Here is a 16,581-nt window from a genome sequence, read left to right as displayed (position 1 = left end):
CCTAAGGGTGACAGGTCAGCACATCCCTGTACCCACCACATAACTGACCCTAAGGATGACAGGTCAGCACATCCCTGTCCCCACCACATAACTGACCCTAACGATGACAGGTCAGCACATCCCTGTCCCCACCACATAACAGAACCCTAAGGATGACAGGTCAGCACATCCCTGTACCCACCACATAACTGACCCTAAGGATGACAGGTCAGCACATCCCTGTCCCCACCACATAACTGACCCTAACGATGACAGGTCAGCACATCCCTGTCCCCACCACATAACAGAACCCTAAGGATGACAGGTCAGCACATCCCTGTCCCCACCACATAACTGACCCTAAGTATGACAGGTCAGCACATCCCTGACCACCACACAACTGACCCTAAGGGTGACAGGTCAGCACATCCCTGTCCCAACCACATAACTGACCCTAAGGGTGACAGGTCAGCACATCCCTGTCCTCACCACATAACTGATCCTAAGGGTGACAGGTCAGCACATTCCTGTCCCCACCACATAACTGACACTATGGGTGACAGGTCATCACATCCCTGTCCCCACCACATAACTGACCCTAAGGGTGACAGCTCAGCACATCTCCGTCCACCACATAACTGACCCTAAGGGTGACAGGTCAGCACATCCCTGTCCCCACCACATAACTGACCCTAAGGGTGACAGGTCAGCACATCCCTGTCCCCACCACATAACTGAACCTAAGGGTGACAGGTCAGCACATCCCTGTCCCCACCACATAACTGACCCTAAGGGTGAAAGGTCAGCACATCCCTGTCCTCACCACATAACTGACCCTAAGGATGACAGCTCAGCACATCCCTGTCCCCACCACATAACTGACCCTAAGGGTGACAGCTCAGCACATCTCCGTCCACCACATAACTGACCCTTAGGGTGTCAGCTCAGCACATCCCCGTCCCCCACCACATAAGTGACCTTAAGGGTGACAGCACAGCACGTCCCTGTCCCCACCACATAACTGACCCTAAGGATGACAGGTCAGCACATCCCAGTCCTCACCACATAACTGACCCTAAGGATGACAGGTCAGCACATCCCTGTCCTCACCACATAACTGACCCTAAGGATGACAGGTCAGCACATCCCTATCCCCACCACATAACTGACCCTAAGGATGACAGGTCAGAACATCCCTGTCCCCACCACATAACTGACCCTAAGGATGACAGGTCAGCACATCCTTGTCCCCACCACATAACTGACCCTAAGGATGACAGGTCAGCACATCCCTGTCCTCACCACATAACTGATCCTAAGGGTGACAGGTCAGCACATCCCTGTCCCCACCACATAACTGAACCCTAAGGATAACAGGTCAGCACTTCCCTGTCCCCCCACATAACTGACTCTAAGTATGACAGGACAGCACATCCCTGTCCTCACCACATAACTGACCCTAAGTATGACAGGTCAGCACATCCCTGACCACCACATAACTGACCCTAAGGGTGACAGGTCAGCACATCCCTGACCACCACATAACTGACCCTAAGGGTGACAGGTCAGCACATCCCTGTCCCCAACACATAACTGACCCTAAGTTGACAGGTCAGCACATCCCTGTCCCCACCACATAACTGACCCAAAGTATGACAGGTCAGCACATCCCTGCCCTCACCACATAACTGACCCTAAGGGTGACATGTCAGCACATCCCTGTCCCCACCACATAACTGACCCAAAGGATGACAGGTCAGCACATCCCTGTCCCCACCACATAACTGAACCATAAGGGTGACAGGTCAGCACATCCCTGTCCACCAACACATAACTGACCCTAAGTATGACAGGTCAGCACATCCCTGTCCTCACCACATAACTAACCCTAAGGGTGACAGGTCAGCACATCTCTCTCTTCACCACATAACTAAACCTAAGGGTGACAGTTCAGCACATCCCTGTCCCCACCACAAAACTGACCCTAAGGATGACAGGTCAGCATATTCCTGTCCCTATCACATAACTGACCCTAAGGATGACAGGTCAGCACATCCCTGTCCCCCACCACATAACTGACCCTAAGGATCACACGTCAGCACATCCCTGTCCCCATCACATAACTGACCCTAAGGATGACAGGTCAGCACATCCCTGTCCCCCACCACATAACTGACCTTAAGTGTGAAAGGTGAGCACATCCCTGTCCCAACCACATAACTGACCCTAAGGGTGATATGTCAGCACATCCCTGTCCCCACCACATAACTGACCCTAAGGATGATAGGTCAGCACATCCCTGTCCTCACCACATAACTGACCCTAAGGGTGACAGGTCAGCACATCCCTTTCCCCACCACATAACTGACCCTAAGGGTGACAGATCAGCACATCCCGGTCCCCACCACATAACTGACCCTAAGGATGACAGGTCAGCACATCCCTGTCCTCACCACATAACTGACCCTAAGGATGATAGGTCAGCACAACCCTGTACCCACCACATAACTGACCCTAAGGGTGACAGGTCAGCACATCCCTGTCCTCACCACATAACTGACCCTAAGGGTGACAGGTCAGCACATCCCTGTCCTCACCACATAACTGATCCTAAGGGTGACAAGTCAGCACATCCCTGTCCCCACCACATAACTGAACCCTAAGGATGACAGGTCAGCACATCCCTGTCCCCACCACATAACTGACCCTAAGTATGACAGGACAGCACATCCCTGCCCTCACCACATAACTGACCCTAAGTATGACAGGGCAGCACATCCCTGACCACCACATAACTGACCCTAAGGGTGACAGGTCAGCACATCCCTGACCACCACATAACTGACCCTAAGGGTGACAGGTCAGCACATCCCTGTCCCCACCACATAACTGACCCTAAGGGTGACAGGTCAGCACATCCCTGTCCCCACCACATAACTGATCCTAAGGGTGACAGGTCAGCACATTCCTGTCCTCACCACATAACTGACACTAAGGGTGACAGGTCATCACATCCATGTCCCCACCACAAAACTGACCATAAGGGTGACAGGTCAGCATATCCCTGTCCTCACCACATAACTGACCCTAAGGATGACAGGTCAGCACATCCCTGTCCCCACCACATAACTGACCCTAAGGGTGACAGGTCAGCACATCCCTGTACCCACCACATAACTGACCCTAAGGATGACAGGTCAGCACATCCCTGTCCTCACCACATAACTGATCCTAAGGGTGACAGGTCAGCACATTCCTGTCCCCACCACATAACTGACCCTAAGGGTGAAAGGTCAGCACATCCCTGTCCTCACCACATAACTGACCCTAAGGATGACAGGTCAGCACATCCCTGTCCCCACCACATAACTGACCCTAAGGGTGACAGCTCAGCACATCCCCGTCCACCACATAACTGACCCTTAGGGTGACAGCTCAGCACATCCCTGTCCCCACCACATAAGTGACCTTAAGGTTGACAGCACAGCACATCCCTGTCCCCACCACATAACTGACCCTAAGGATGACAGGTCAGCACATCCATGTCCTCACCACATAACTGACCCTAAGGATGACAGGTCAGCACATCCCTGTCCTCACCACATAACTGACCCTAAGGATGATAGGTCAGCACATCCCTGTCCTCACCACATAACTGACCCTAAGGATGACAGGTCAGCACATCCCTATCCCCACCACATAACTGACCCTAAGGATGACTGGTCAGCACATCCCTATCCCCATCACATAACTGACCCTAAGGATGACAGGTCAGCACATCCCTATCCTCACCACATAACTGACCCTAAGGATGACAGGTCAGCACATCCATGTCCTCACCACATAACTGATCCTAAGGGTGACAGGTCAGCACATCCCTGTCCTCACCACATAACTGACCCTAAGGATGACAGGTCAGCACATCCCTATCCCCACCACATAACTGACCCTAAGGATGACTGGTCAGCACATCCCTATCCCCATCACATAACTGACCCTAAGGATGACAGGTCAGCACATCCCTATCCTCACCACATAACTGACCCTAAGGATGACAGGTCAGCACATCCATGTCCTCACCACATAACTGATCCTAAGGGTGACAGGTCAGCACATCCCTGTCCTCACCACATAACTGACCCTAAGGGTGACAGGTCAGCACATCCCTGTCCCCACCACATAACTGACCCTAGGGGTGACAGGTCAGCACATCCCTGTCCTCACCACATAACTGACCCTAAGGATGACAGGTCATCACATCCCTGTCCCCACCTCATAAGTGACCTTAAGGGTGACAGCACCGCACATCCCTGTCCTCACCACATAACTGACCCTAAGGATGACAGGTCAACATATCCCTGTCCTCACCCCATAACTGACCCTAAGTGTGACAGGTCAGCACATACCTGTCCCCCATCACATAACTGACCCTAAGGGTGACAGCTCAGCACATCCCTGTCCCCACCACATAAGTGACCTTAAGGGTGACTGCACAGCTTACTTAATTTAATCATTTCTGTAGAGTTTCTCATAACAAGCTTTTGGTCTGTGGGTACCATGAAAAATTGCTGAAACTCTAGGGCCCAATGATTTAGGAATGTACGGGAACCACTGGTATATAACAAATTATCATATTACCTTTACTTTTATAGCTTCCAGCATCCCTGACTGGTAGATGGAGGCACTTCACGTTGTGCTTGCTAAAATCCATGGTGTACCCAAAGCAGGCCCCCATTCTATCTAACAACTTTTTACTCTGGTTCATATGGTACATCAGCAGTAGACCTTTTTGGCAGCAGCAACATTTCCTGCACAGGGACTATGTGAAGGCTCATTCACAATATGCCAGCCTCCATATTAAGTATCTCAGTATTCATACTATATTTGCTGGGACTTATAAAATACTCTCTGTCCTTGGACAGCTCACACAGCCGATACCTCCGATCATACTGTAGACCTGTTCTGCCAGTCCTACACTGAGTGCAGGCTGGAGAAAGTCCACTCAATTAACAATTTCAGTTGATTTAGCAACTTTTCTTTATATTCAAAGATGGGTACCTCTGGAACACTTAAAATCCCTTTATCAGCTCTCATAGAACAACTCCAGAGTTCTTCATCATCTTTTGCCACAAAACAACTTGAATTGGTAGTAACTGGTAGCTTCTTGTGGCACTTCCTGGTAGGTGAACAGAAGGCTTCTCCAAGTCTCTGCCCCTTGGGTGGACATAATGTATATCTACAGCAATTGCTTAAGGGACAATTGCACCTCATATGCCAGGGGTTGAATGGAGCTTTATCATAGCTATGGTTCTGGGAGCTCCTCTGTACACTACTGTGTTGTTCTGTTGAGAGAAAGCTACAAGTAGAATTTCCTGAGGGTGTTATCTTCAGATGAATTTCCACTTTGATCCACTGTCTCATGGTGACAGCAAAACAAACCACTAGAGCCACTATTATCTCCTCATGCACTAAGAATATGTGTGGTAGGCTTCTTGTTTCCAAAAGTTTAACTGGGTTTCAATTACTGTAATATGCCACTAAGTTTCCTTGATCCTGTACATGGTAATCATTGTTTTGAATACTTGTTGCTTGGTCCTGGAAAATGTCTCTAATCTTTATTGCCACCATCCCCATATCACTGTGATCTGATTCCATTCACTTAGGCAGTTGTGTTGCATCTACCTGGTCTCCACAGAGGTAAAGCTTTCTCCCAGCAGCTTGTCCTCTGTCAGGTCAGCTCCATCTCATTAGGGATCTCAACAATAACTTTTCAAGTCATATTAATGTCCTAGGATATGTTTCTGAGTTCCAGCTGTTAATGGAGCACATTACCATATATCTCAAATGCAGTGTCCCTGTAACACCATTGACTGTGGGCCCAGGACTAAATGATCCTACTGAGTCACCAAGTGTGAGGATATTGGTGTAATGGTATTTTAATTTTCAGTTTAGTTGGTTCAAGGGCAGACTCATGTTCTGACTGAGGACACACAGTACCTCTATAGGTTTGGAATGACTTAGGCACACAGCTGGAAGGTGCAACTATGCTTTGTTGAGAATTTTCAAATATATAGGATACACACTACAATAGATAATAAATGCTAGGAGGTTAACCTCACAAACAGCCAACTAGAACACCTCACCATATACAAATACAATATAAAAACAAAATAAATATAAAAAATATATATATGAACCTCTGCGCTAGTGAAAATGAACCACAGTATGTGAGATGGCAGAAAGATGACAGCAACAAATACTTGTGTAAAAATTGTTCAAGACTCGATCAATAAAGCATAATACATATTTAATCATAAACATAAATGATAAAAAATATATATCACATATTACATATATTTTATTCTATCTTGAAATGGCCTAAATATCAACTTAGATTGTCTAAAATACTATAGAACACAGCAGTCAGCACCTCATATAGTAATTGTGTTGAATATCTCTCTTTATGTTCAGTGACACTACCGCTTTGATAAGAGTGTCCTGGTGCAGTCCATAATTGTCAAAAGTGATAATCCAGCATACAATAGATCTGTTAATATGGAATTTATCCTGCTAATCAAACAGGTGATTTATCCTCCACATGTACAGGTATTTAGTTATATACACGGCAAATGTCCCATGAGGGTATTCAGTCAATGACCGGCCAGATTTGGACCAGCAACTCAAGTTATGCTCACCCCGCTAGTGTGCTCAGAATCCACAGGGCTTCCTGTTATACTCTGGCTGCAAAAAGCCTTTAACTTGGTAATGGCACCAGCCTGCCCTCCGCTATGAAAGTGTCCTGCAATGTAGCAGCAGCCGTGTTGTTAAGACAACAGTGTAGTAATAGTGTTGGTAACATGGTCGGCACACCAGCATCCTGTGTGGTCGGGTTTGTAGCTGCTGGATGTCTTGGACTGGAATTAAGTGGCTGACGCATTTCGCCCCTATATGCAACTGGGGCTTGCTAAAAGAAATACAATATATAAAATACAAAAACTACATTACAAGTACATGTGAGAGAGTATGCCAAATGGGTGTAACCATTGTTTTTAATAGCTCATCACTCTATTCTTGATACACCCATGTGCAATATTACTGGCACCATGACCTATCTAGCAATGCTGACAATAAATGAAGCCAAAAGAAAATCACTCATCATCAGGAGTGGCATGTGTCTGAGGTTTATTAGCACTTACAGAAGAATGCCATTGTTCTCTCATTTAGACTCCAAATAATAAGATTATTGGTTAATTTGATTCCTGTGTCTGTTGACTTGTGCCAACATTTGTCAACCAAATGGATATATATGGTGGCTTTCAAAAGCTGTTAAACACAACTCCCTCGCAGAAAAATGCCTGCTACCCAACCACACTCCAAGTAAGGCTTCATCTTGGATACAGGCCCACAAATCCATCAAATGCCTAACTCATACCATCAATCAATCATTAAATCACCTGTCAGTCAAACTAACAATGTCTTTTCTTTCAGAATTTGGATTTGCTGGTCCAGCTGGAACTGAGTTTATCACAAGCTTCATGCAGAATGCGTTGCCCAACTTCAGTGATCAAAGATATGAACTTCGTCTAAGTGCCCTACGGGATCACACAGTAGTTTCGGTCACAATTTTTGGGGAAACTTATTCCAGAAACGTAACTCTAAGAGGTGGAGTTACGATCTCTGTGCAATTGCCAGCATCTGTGGAGATTAAGGGAAGCACGACTTTCAGTAACTCAGTCTACGTCAGATCCAACAATCCCATCACTGTCGTTTCACTTAACTACAAGTTCCAAAGTGCTGAGACATCAATTGTGTACCCAATGGAGTTATTGGGTACAAAATATTTTTTAATAACCCCCAAAACTGGCTCTTCGGGTTCTTCTAAGGTGTTCTCAGTCATAGCATCAAAGGAAAAGACTTCTGTTGAAATTCACATAAAAGGTGTTGCCATGTTAAATGGAAAAAGATATACTCCAAACAGCATTATCTCTTTGGTTCTAAATCCATTCCAAGGAGTTCAGGTGTTGAGTGCTGACGATCTGTCGGGCTCTCAAGTGACTTCTCAGAACCATGTGGCTGTGTTGAGTGGACACACTTGTGCCCAGAAGAACACTCAATGCAACCATGTCTTTGAACAGCTTCTTCCTGTCTCACATTGGGGAACTAGTTATTTTGTTGTCCCATTTTCTTTTCAACAAAACACAGACTTTGTCTATATTATATCAGCAGACAAAAACGAGGTCACCTTCACTCTCAATAACACTCAAAGAAGAGAAAACATGGTAGCTGGCCAGGTCCTAGAAACAGAAATATCAACACTGCCTATTAAAATTGAAGCAAGTGGTGTTATACAAGTCACCTATTTTAATACAGGTGGGAGAGGAAAGCGGTATCAGTATGACCCATTCCTTATGAATATCTTAGACACTGAAAGTTATTGCTCTTCCTACTACATATACGGCCAACGGGGCATTGACAACTATGCTATCATGATAGCCGAGAACTCCATAACTAACAGTCTCACATTTGATGGAAGACCCCTTATTAAACCAATATGGTCTCCGATAGGAACAACAGGATACAGTTGGCTTGAGCACAACTTTGGAAACAGTTTCACTTCTCACAAGGTGGATCATCCAACTAAACCATTTGGACTGCAGAGTGTTGGGATCGGCGCCCTCTTCAGCTACGGCTCTCCGGGGACATGTATGAAAGGTACATTTTGGGCATTTTAAAATGATCTTGCGAACCGTTAAAAAATTGTTTCCTGGGAATATATCAGCATGTGTGTTTTTAGCATATTAACCCCACATTACCTGATCCATTATCTGTGAGTTTCAAATTGTGACCTGGATATAAGAAAGAACGTATTTTTTATTACAGATAAGCGGTTCGGTTCTTCTCTGTTACATTCAGATCTGAAAAACGACATCTTATTGGTTATCCGGCTCCTACGTGTTTTGGATAGCCAATAAGATAATGGTTCTAGTTTGGTGAAAATAATTGAGTATAATCGAACCACTCATCTCTAATTTTTAACACATACCTGGGGATTGCAATGCAGAGAGTTAAATTGTAGATACCTGTATTGCCCCAAACATATTTAAGATCTCATAGTATAGTGTTTGGAGTATGGTTTCTGTACTGACACATTGCCTTAACATGCCCCAGTATCTAACTTTTATGAATTGCTTTAAATAACTTTTTGTTTTGCTTTGTTTAAAGATACATTTAACGAACTGAATGTATGAACTTTGCATCTCATATAGATCTTCGCTTTATGAACGAAGGGCTCGATTCAGACCCGCTCGCTAGATGCGTTTGCACGCAGCCAGCGTATGCAAATCCGGCGAACTCACAGCAAGGCAGGTGATCGCACGACAAGCATTAGCACGCCCACTATGTCTTGGCATGCGATTGCAGTGTGTATTTAGACACCCACTAGCCTGTCTTAAGACGCCCACTTATGCACGTCATCTCCAGGTAGTGTATGCACCCATCAGTAATATCGAGTACCATCAGATGCATATGCAGCACTTGTGGTTGACCATACCCTGCCTCAAGCACTGCGAGCGCTTCAGGATGAAATTCAATCATGTGATGTGTACTATGACGCTGTGTAATATAAATGCACGCCTCTGAAACGGCGTTAAGACGTTCAGACATGCCTGCGTTCGCACCTCCATTCCCCCATTATCAAAGACCAACCCATGTCACCACCCACAAACGCCTCATCCTGTCACTCAAACTAGCGAGACGTCTATGCACAAGGGGCGATCGCATGGACTGGTTCGCGCATGTGGACTGCGATGTGTACGCATGAGCACATTGCAAACATTGGCTGCCTGCGTGCGAACGCATCCTAGCGAGCGGGTCTGAATCAGCACTAATGGAGTCTTTTTCAGTAAATCACACAGAAAATGCAGCAATATACTCATAGCTTTGGGGCTTTTGCAGAGTTGGAGCAAAGCAAAGAAAAGCAGCAATTTGCACTTGGACATTGCAGGGGGTACACATTCTTGTTGTTGATTTGCATACAGAGGAAATACAGTGTTCAATCTTCCTCCGTTGTGTGGCTGAGAATCAGCCCTTTTATGTATTTTGAACGCAGGACTCTGGGCCTGATTCAGCTAGGAACGCACAGGAGAGAACACACGCACTTGGACAATGTTTCCATACTGCGCATGCATATGCATTGCACTGTGCATGCGCAAACTACCCGTTGCGAGCTAATAAGCATACACAGACTACACGCAGCGTGTACGCAGACCCCTTCCGATGTTAACTGACAGGAAGCACCGTTTGTGGTTGGTGAGTGGTGACGCTGTTGGTCGTGCGAACGCAGGCGTGCCAGTGCGTTGGGACGCCGTTTTAGGGGAATCCATAATTAATCCAGTGCGACAATGGATGCAGTGATGAGACTCTGGACCTCATTCAGAGTCGGACGCTAAATGCGCTCGCTCGTTCATAAAAAGGGGCTGGCTATATAAATTGAGCGCTCGCTCTTTGCGGTCTGTTGATGCCTCTATGTCTGAGCGAGCGAACGAAACATGCGCTCGCTATTTTGTAAAGACGCCCTCTTGCCGTTCGCATCATACATCATCTCCGCTATTTATTAGATTAATCGAGTACATCGAAAGGCGTCTGAACTGCTCGCAGTGCTTGTGGTTGGATTTACTTCCCGCAATCACTGCGAGCAGTTCAGGCTAAAAGACAACCAGGTGACGTGGTCGATGACGCTGCTTTGTTAATTATGCACACCCTTAAAACGCCCGTTTTGACCATTTGGCACGCCTGCATTCGGATCTCCACTCCCGTTTTCAAGCACCTTCCCCTGTTACCACCCACAAACGCCTCATTCTGTCACTCAAATTAGCAGGCACTCGCTGTTTTGCGAGCGCACGATTTCCGACCGAAATGATTGGTTGGCGCATACGCATTACGACCCAAACGCATGCGCAAATGTGCAAACATCGCTCAGAGCGAACAAGCGGCCGCTTACGAGTGGCTCTGAATCAGGCCCTCTGTGCACACAGGAAGCTGCCAAGATCCTGCACGAGGTCAGGTCAATCACTATTATGCAAATGTGGTCGATGGTTCTCGATGTTACCGATGGTTACGCTATCTTGCGTACTGATCAGGCTGTGGGTAAAGGGAGATGGGCGGCTTAGCGTGGGGCTGGGCATCAGCAGCTTGTGCTACCGTCTCCGTGTGTATACATTGATTAGCGTATTCTCGCAGCGGAAGGGTACATGCGTCTGCTAATGTGCGTTCCTTGCTGAATCAGGCCCTCTGTTGGGAGTACTCATTTTTTAATAATTTAAACAGAGTATGCTGAATGCATAAAATTGTATATAAAATATGTAAAAATATGCATTTGAAGTTTGTCAGAAACCTTTCCTTTTGGTACCAAATTGCAGATAGCCCCCAAATGCTGGACAACTTTATTTTTACTCTGCAATTTAGATTTGAGCCCCACCGAATATTCTCCCTGCACATTTTACATCCGCCCCGCCCCACCCCACCCCCTGCAGCGCAGCATTGGTTTGTCCAGTTACTTTTTTTCTTGCTTTGCTCATCGCAGAACCAGCCCCGGTGTCAGTAAGTTCTGTCCCAAATTTCTATTATTTCTAGCATTCATTTCCTCCTACTGTATTATTTGCGTGTGTCCCTGGGGGAGATTTACTAAGCCTTGGAGAGAGATAACGCACCGACCAATCCACTCCTGACAGTTAGGAGCTGATTAGTTGGTACTTTATTTCTCTCCATTTTATCTCTCGCTAATGCTTAGTACATCTACTACCCTGTCACTTATCCTTAGCTGAAGTCCATAGCAGAAAAGTGTCCCAATTTTTTTTTTTAAAAAGAGTAAACAAAATTCTAGAGCTCAGAAAAGTAAATCTTGGTTTGAATATTCCCTCTGACGTTTTTATCCAGCTCACCTTTTGTCTTTTCTAGAGCCGGGACCAACTTGCAAAACAATTCTCTGCCCCTATCGTCAAGTGTGTGTCATGGAGAGCGGGAAGCCAAAATGCGTGAGACCGCAGGTGGATGCCTGCTCGGCATCGGGAGATCCGCATTTTGTTACTTTTGACAAAGTATACTACGACTTCATGGGGACGTGCACATACAATTTCACAAGTGTCTGTGGACCCGTTGAGGAAGATCTTCCCATATTTACCGTTCTTATAAAGAATGACAATCGCGGGAATATCCGTGTTTCCTACGTCGGTCAGGTCACCGTGAAAACAGGGATACATACTATCGTAATCAAGAGGGGAGAGGTTGGCTCCGTAAGGGTCAGTACTGATTGCCGAACACTCACAGTATCTGCAAAGTTGTATAAAAAAAATCGCACAAATATAATAAGGTTTAATTGAAAAGAATAAGATTTGTAATTGCTAAAAGAATTATTTTGGCTTAATGCCGGGGGCCTATCTATAAGCTGTCCATTCATTTATTGCAATAAACACTTGTAAATATAAACCGTTAAGCTAGCTTACAACTAATAAAAAACGACAAAGACACCACTGCATTGGTTTAAAGATAAACAGTATTTATAAATTTTAATTTAAATAATAAGGGTGGCAAAGAAGGACGCTACCACACACCAGCTGTAGCCAAATTGACTACCTTAAAAAATTGGAGGACGACTAAAACGCCCCCCCCCTGTATAACGTCATAACCTGCGTTGTGCAGGACTCACCACCCCTTACTATGGCACAGTGTGGACGCTCCGTAAGGAAACGCCCGCTGTCCTCCCGCAGGGGTAGGACATACCCGCCATCTTTCAAAAGGGTTAGTGCCCCACAACGACCACTTATGCCACGTGTGGCCGCTGGCTAGTAGTGCCTTCCCACCTTGTGTCACCTCTATACTTATTTTAAAGGTTAGTAAGACAAACAACATATAACTTAAAAGCTTTGGGTGGGTGGGTGGGACTTCCAAACGGCAAAGAGGCTGAACCCTATTCAAATTCCTCCTTAAATAGTTCCTTAAAGGTATACGCCCTAAAAACCATTCATAGGCTAAATCATATGTCCATCACTATCAACAAAACCAAGTAATCTACCTAGCAACAGGTTCCTAACCTTTTAACCAATTACAAAAAATTAGGTCACTTATATGCTTCGTGCCTATGCAGCCCTCAGCTTATTTAATGGGTGCAGGGTGTGCGGCTCACACGGGCACACCCTGCACCTATATTTAGCTATACTTACCTCTCAGCTGTCTCTCCAGAGTGTGGGGGCCATTTTGCTGGTGCCTCAAGCATGTGCAGAAAAGATGTCCCTAGGAATAAGGAGCAGGTGCCATTTTCCTGGAGACCCGCACATGTGCAGTAGATTTTGGAATTAAGCCAGGATCTACTGCACTGTCTGCCAGAAAGGATGGAACCCAAACAGAGGCTGCACACGGGCCCCAGTCCTCTCTTACCATGCCCCTGCTTAATGCATATTAAAACAAATTGATGCAGTACCCAAGTACAATGAATATGATAGCGCTGACTATAAGCTGGGAGCAAAGAAAGAAAATTGCAAGTAACTTTGGGCCCGATTCAGAGGTGTACGCTGGTTTCAGTCATTCGTAAATGGCCGATGTCTCGTGTTCTGCGCATGCGTCTTAACTGCGCTGTGCTTGTGCCGCGATGGTTTAGCGATGGTGGTCGCAGTGTGGTTTTAGACACAGTTTGATTGACAGATGACAACCGTATGGAGGTGGTGACGGGGACGGGTGTTTCACACACAGGCGGTCGAAAAAGCCTACGTCAATGCATTTATATCAATTGTCAATTGATTAAAAATTATGTAACTGCGACATTGTTGCGCAGCTGCCATGTGACAATACGCAAATGCCGCCAGGAGATGGGTATATTGAGAAGCCCACCTGCAGCTTTACAAATCCAACCATCTGCGTAACAAATTGCATCATCTGAGAAAATTGTCGCAACAACAATGGCAGAATCAGTCAATCATCAGCCTTCTGACGTAACCCTACGGCGGCTCAAAGTGGATGATGAAACTAAGACACCGGCACCAGTGAAGCTTCGTACAAAGACACAGATGATGGATCAGACAGTCCTATCAATTGGTTGATACATGCCTGTTTTTCTAACCTTATCTCCATTACCACCAGCTGCCACCCATAAACCGCCCATAACTGTCAATCACTCTGTGTCTAAATCCTCTCTATGAGCGACATCGCAGAGGTACTGGGATGCATGCACCGTGCGACTTAGATGCTTGCGCTGTTATAAAAACATTGGACCTCATTCAGACCTGCTTGCAATCGCTGAGCGCTCACAAGCGGGTCGATGTTTAGGCCCTGCGCACGCGCAGTGGCTTCACATGCGCGTGCGCAAGCCCCGGAGCGAGAGAGAAATTCTCTCTCTCCGGAGCTCACTACAAAAGGGGCGGCTGTCGATGGTGATCGACAGCTCAACCCGTTTTGTTGGCGTTTTGCCTACCGATTTGTGGGCGGCCGCACTGACATCAGCAGTGATGTCAGTTAGGAGCTTCCTGCTCGATCAGAGCAGGAAGCTCCCTGGGGCTTGCGCTTGCTGAGACCCAACCTTAGGGCCTCGTCGCAAGCCCCGATGGTCGCGATGGTCTTGAACATCGCGACCATCAACCTGGTCGGCTGCTAAAGCTGTGGGTGGTAACCCACAGCTTAGCTAGCGACCAGGAGGCCGCACTTCAAAAACCAAGCAGCCGCCCTCATTCAGATCAACCGCTCGCATTTTGCGAGTGCCTCTGAATGAGGGCCAGTGTCCCAATAAATATATGATAATGTGAAACAGTGAGAGTGCCATGCTCCCATGCCTGAGCAGACTGAGGATGAGGTTGGCGCAAATATCAATGTGGGACAAGTGGAGAATGCCAGGAATCGGAGCCAGTAAGTGGAGACTGGGTGCCACACACCGCGTTTTCTGATAAAGTTTAGGAGGAGTCCTCAAATCATGTTGAACTTCAGGTGCAGAAACAGTTGATTAACAATTGTTTACACGTGATGGCAAAGAATAGCAGAAGTCATGGGAAGGGCGGTAGACTTGGGTCTTAGACCGGCTGAACGGCACATATACACTCAGGGCAGGGTAGTTATAAAAAGGCAGAGTTTAAGTGAAGATCGGAAATTACTATATTTAACACTGTACATTTAAAAAAAAATATATTATAATTTTTCATATCTCTAATTTTATATATTTTTAACCAATTAATTATTTCTTCCCAGGTGGATAATAACCTAAAACAACTTCCTGTGTCTCTGTTAAATGGGACACTGAAGGTCTTCCAGAGTGGGAAGTCCGCAGTCGTACACCTGGGGAATGATGTGCTGGTGTCCTACGACTGGAACCATATTTTGCGAGTTGTGCTCACCCGGCGCTACGCTGGGAAATTGTGCGGCATGTGCGGCAATTATAACCAAAATCCAGCCGATGACTTTCAAACACCAGCTGGAACGAAAGCTCCTGATGCCATAGCCTTTGGTGGTAGCTGGATGGTAAGATATACTGTAACTATACATTTTACTTGATATATAAACTGGACCATACAGTATCTAAGTTCATAACAAAACCAATCAGACCCTTAATTTCATGAGACAAATCACAATTTGGTGTCCAAGGTTTCAATTTCAGCTAATTGATTTATTAATAATGTATTAATGGTTTTTATTGTTATTTTAAACTGTTAAAAAAGTTTTCTCCTCAGCTTCTTGCTGAGCCTTATCATCAGCTCCTCACTGAGCTTTCTCCTCAGCTCCTGACTGAGCACTCTCCTCAGCTCCTCACTGTGCCTTCTGATCAGTTCCTTGCTATGTCTTCTCTATAGCTGCTCTCTGAGCCTTCTCCATAGCTTCTCACTGAGCCTTCTCCTCAGCTCCTCCCTCAGCTATCTTCTCAGCTCCTCACTGAGCCTTCTCCTCAGCTCCTTGCTGAGCCCTCTTCTCAGCTCCTCCCTGAGCTATCTCCTCAGCTCCTCGCTGATCCTTCTGCTCAGTTCTTCTCTGAGCTATATTTTCAGTTACTCACTTAGCTATCTCCTCAGCTCCTCATTGAGACTTCTCCTGGGCTCCTCACTGAGCCCTCTCCTCAGCTCCTTTCTGAGTCCCCTTCTCAGTTCCTCCCTGAGCCTTCTCCTGAACTCCTCCCTGAGCTATCTCCTCAGCTCCTCACTGAGCCCTCTCCTCAGCTCCTCATTGAACCCTCACCTCAGCTTCCCCTGAGATATCTTCTCAGCTCCTTACTGAGACTTCTCCTGGGCTCCTCATTGAGCCCTCTCCTCAGCTCCTTTCTGAGTCCCCTTCTCAGTTCCTCCCTGAGCCTTCTCCTCAACTCCTCCCTGAGCTATCTCCTCAGCTCCTCACTGAGCCCTCTCCTCGACTCCTCATTGAACCCTCAACTCAGCTTCCCGTGAGATATCTCCTCAGCTCCTCACTGAGACTTCTCCTGGGCTCCTCACTGAGCCCTCTCCTCAGCTAATTTCTTAGTCCCCCCCTTCTCAGTTCCTCCCTGAGCCTTCTCCTCAACTCCTCCCTGAGCTATCTCCTCAGCTCCTCACTGAGCCCTCTCCTCAGCTAATTTCTTAGTCCCCCCCTTCTCAGTTCCTC

General features: G+C 46.5%; 1 protein-coding gene across 1 annotated transcript in view; it reads left to right on the top strand.

Moving 5' to 3' along the window:
* The first annotated feature begins 7,514 nt into the window (after nt 1-7,514).
* Nucleotides 7,515-16,581, top strand: part of LOC148453850 (IgGFc-binding protein-like) — a 141,041-nt gene continuing 131,974 nt past the window's right edge. The window contains exons 1-3 of the mRNA XM_088461616.1: nt 7,515-8,691; nt 11,935-12,275; nt 15,205-15,474. Coding sequence (XP_088317742.1) covers nt 7,515-8,691; nt 11,935-12,275; nt 15,205-15,474 — 1,788 coding nt within the window. The remainder of the gene's footprint in view (nt 8,692-11,934; nt 12,276-15,204; nt 15,475-16,581) is intronic.

This window comes from Taudactylus pleione, unplaced genomic scaffold (assembly GCF_031769625.1).
Source record: "Taudactylus pleione unplaced genomic scaffold, aTauple2 ptg001080l, whole genome shotgun sequence".
NCBI classification, from domain to species: Eukaryota; Metazoa; Chordata; class Amphibia; order Anura; family Myobatrachidae; genus Taudactylus; species Taudactylus pleione.
The sequence above is the reverse complement of the archived record's forward strand: the minus strand, read 5'-3'. Positions and strand labels throughout refer to the sequence as shown.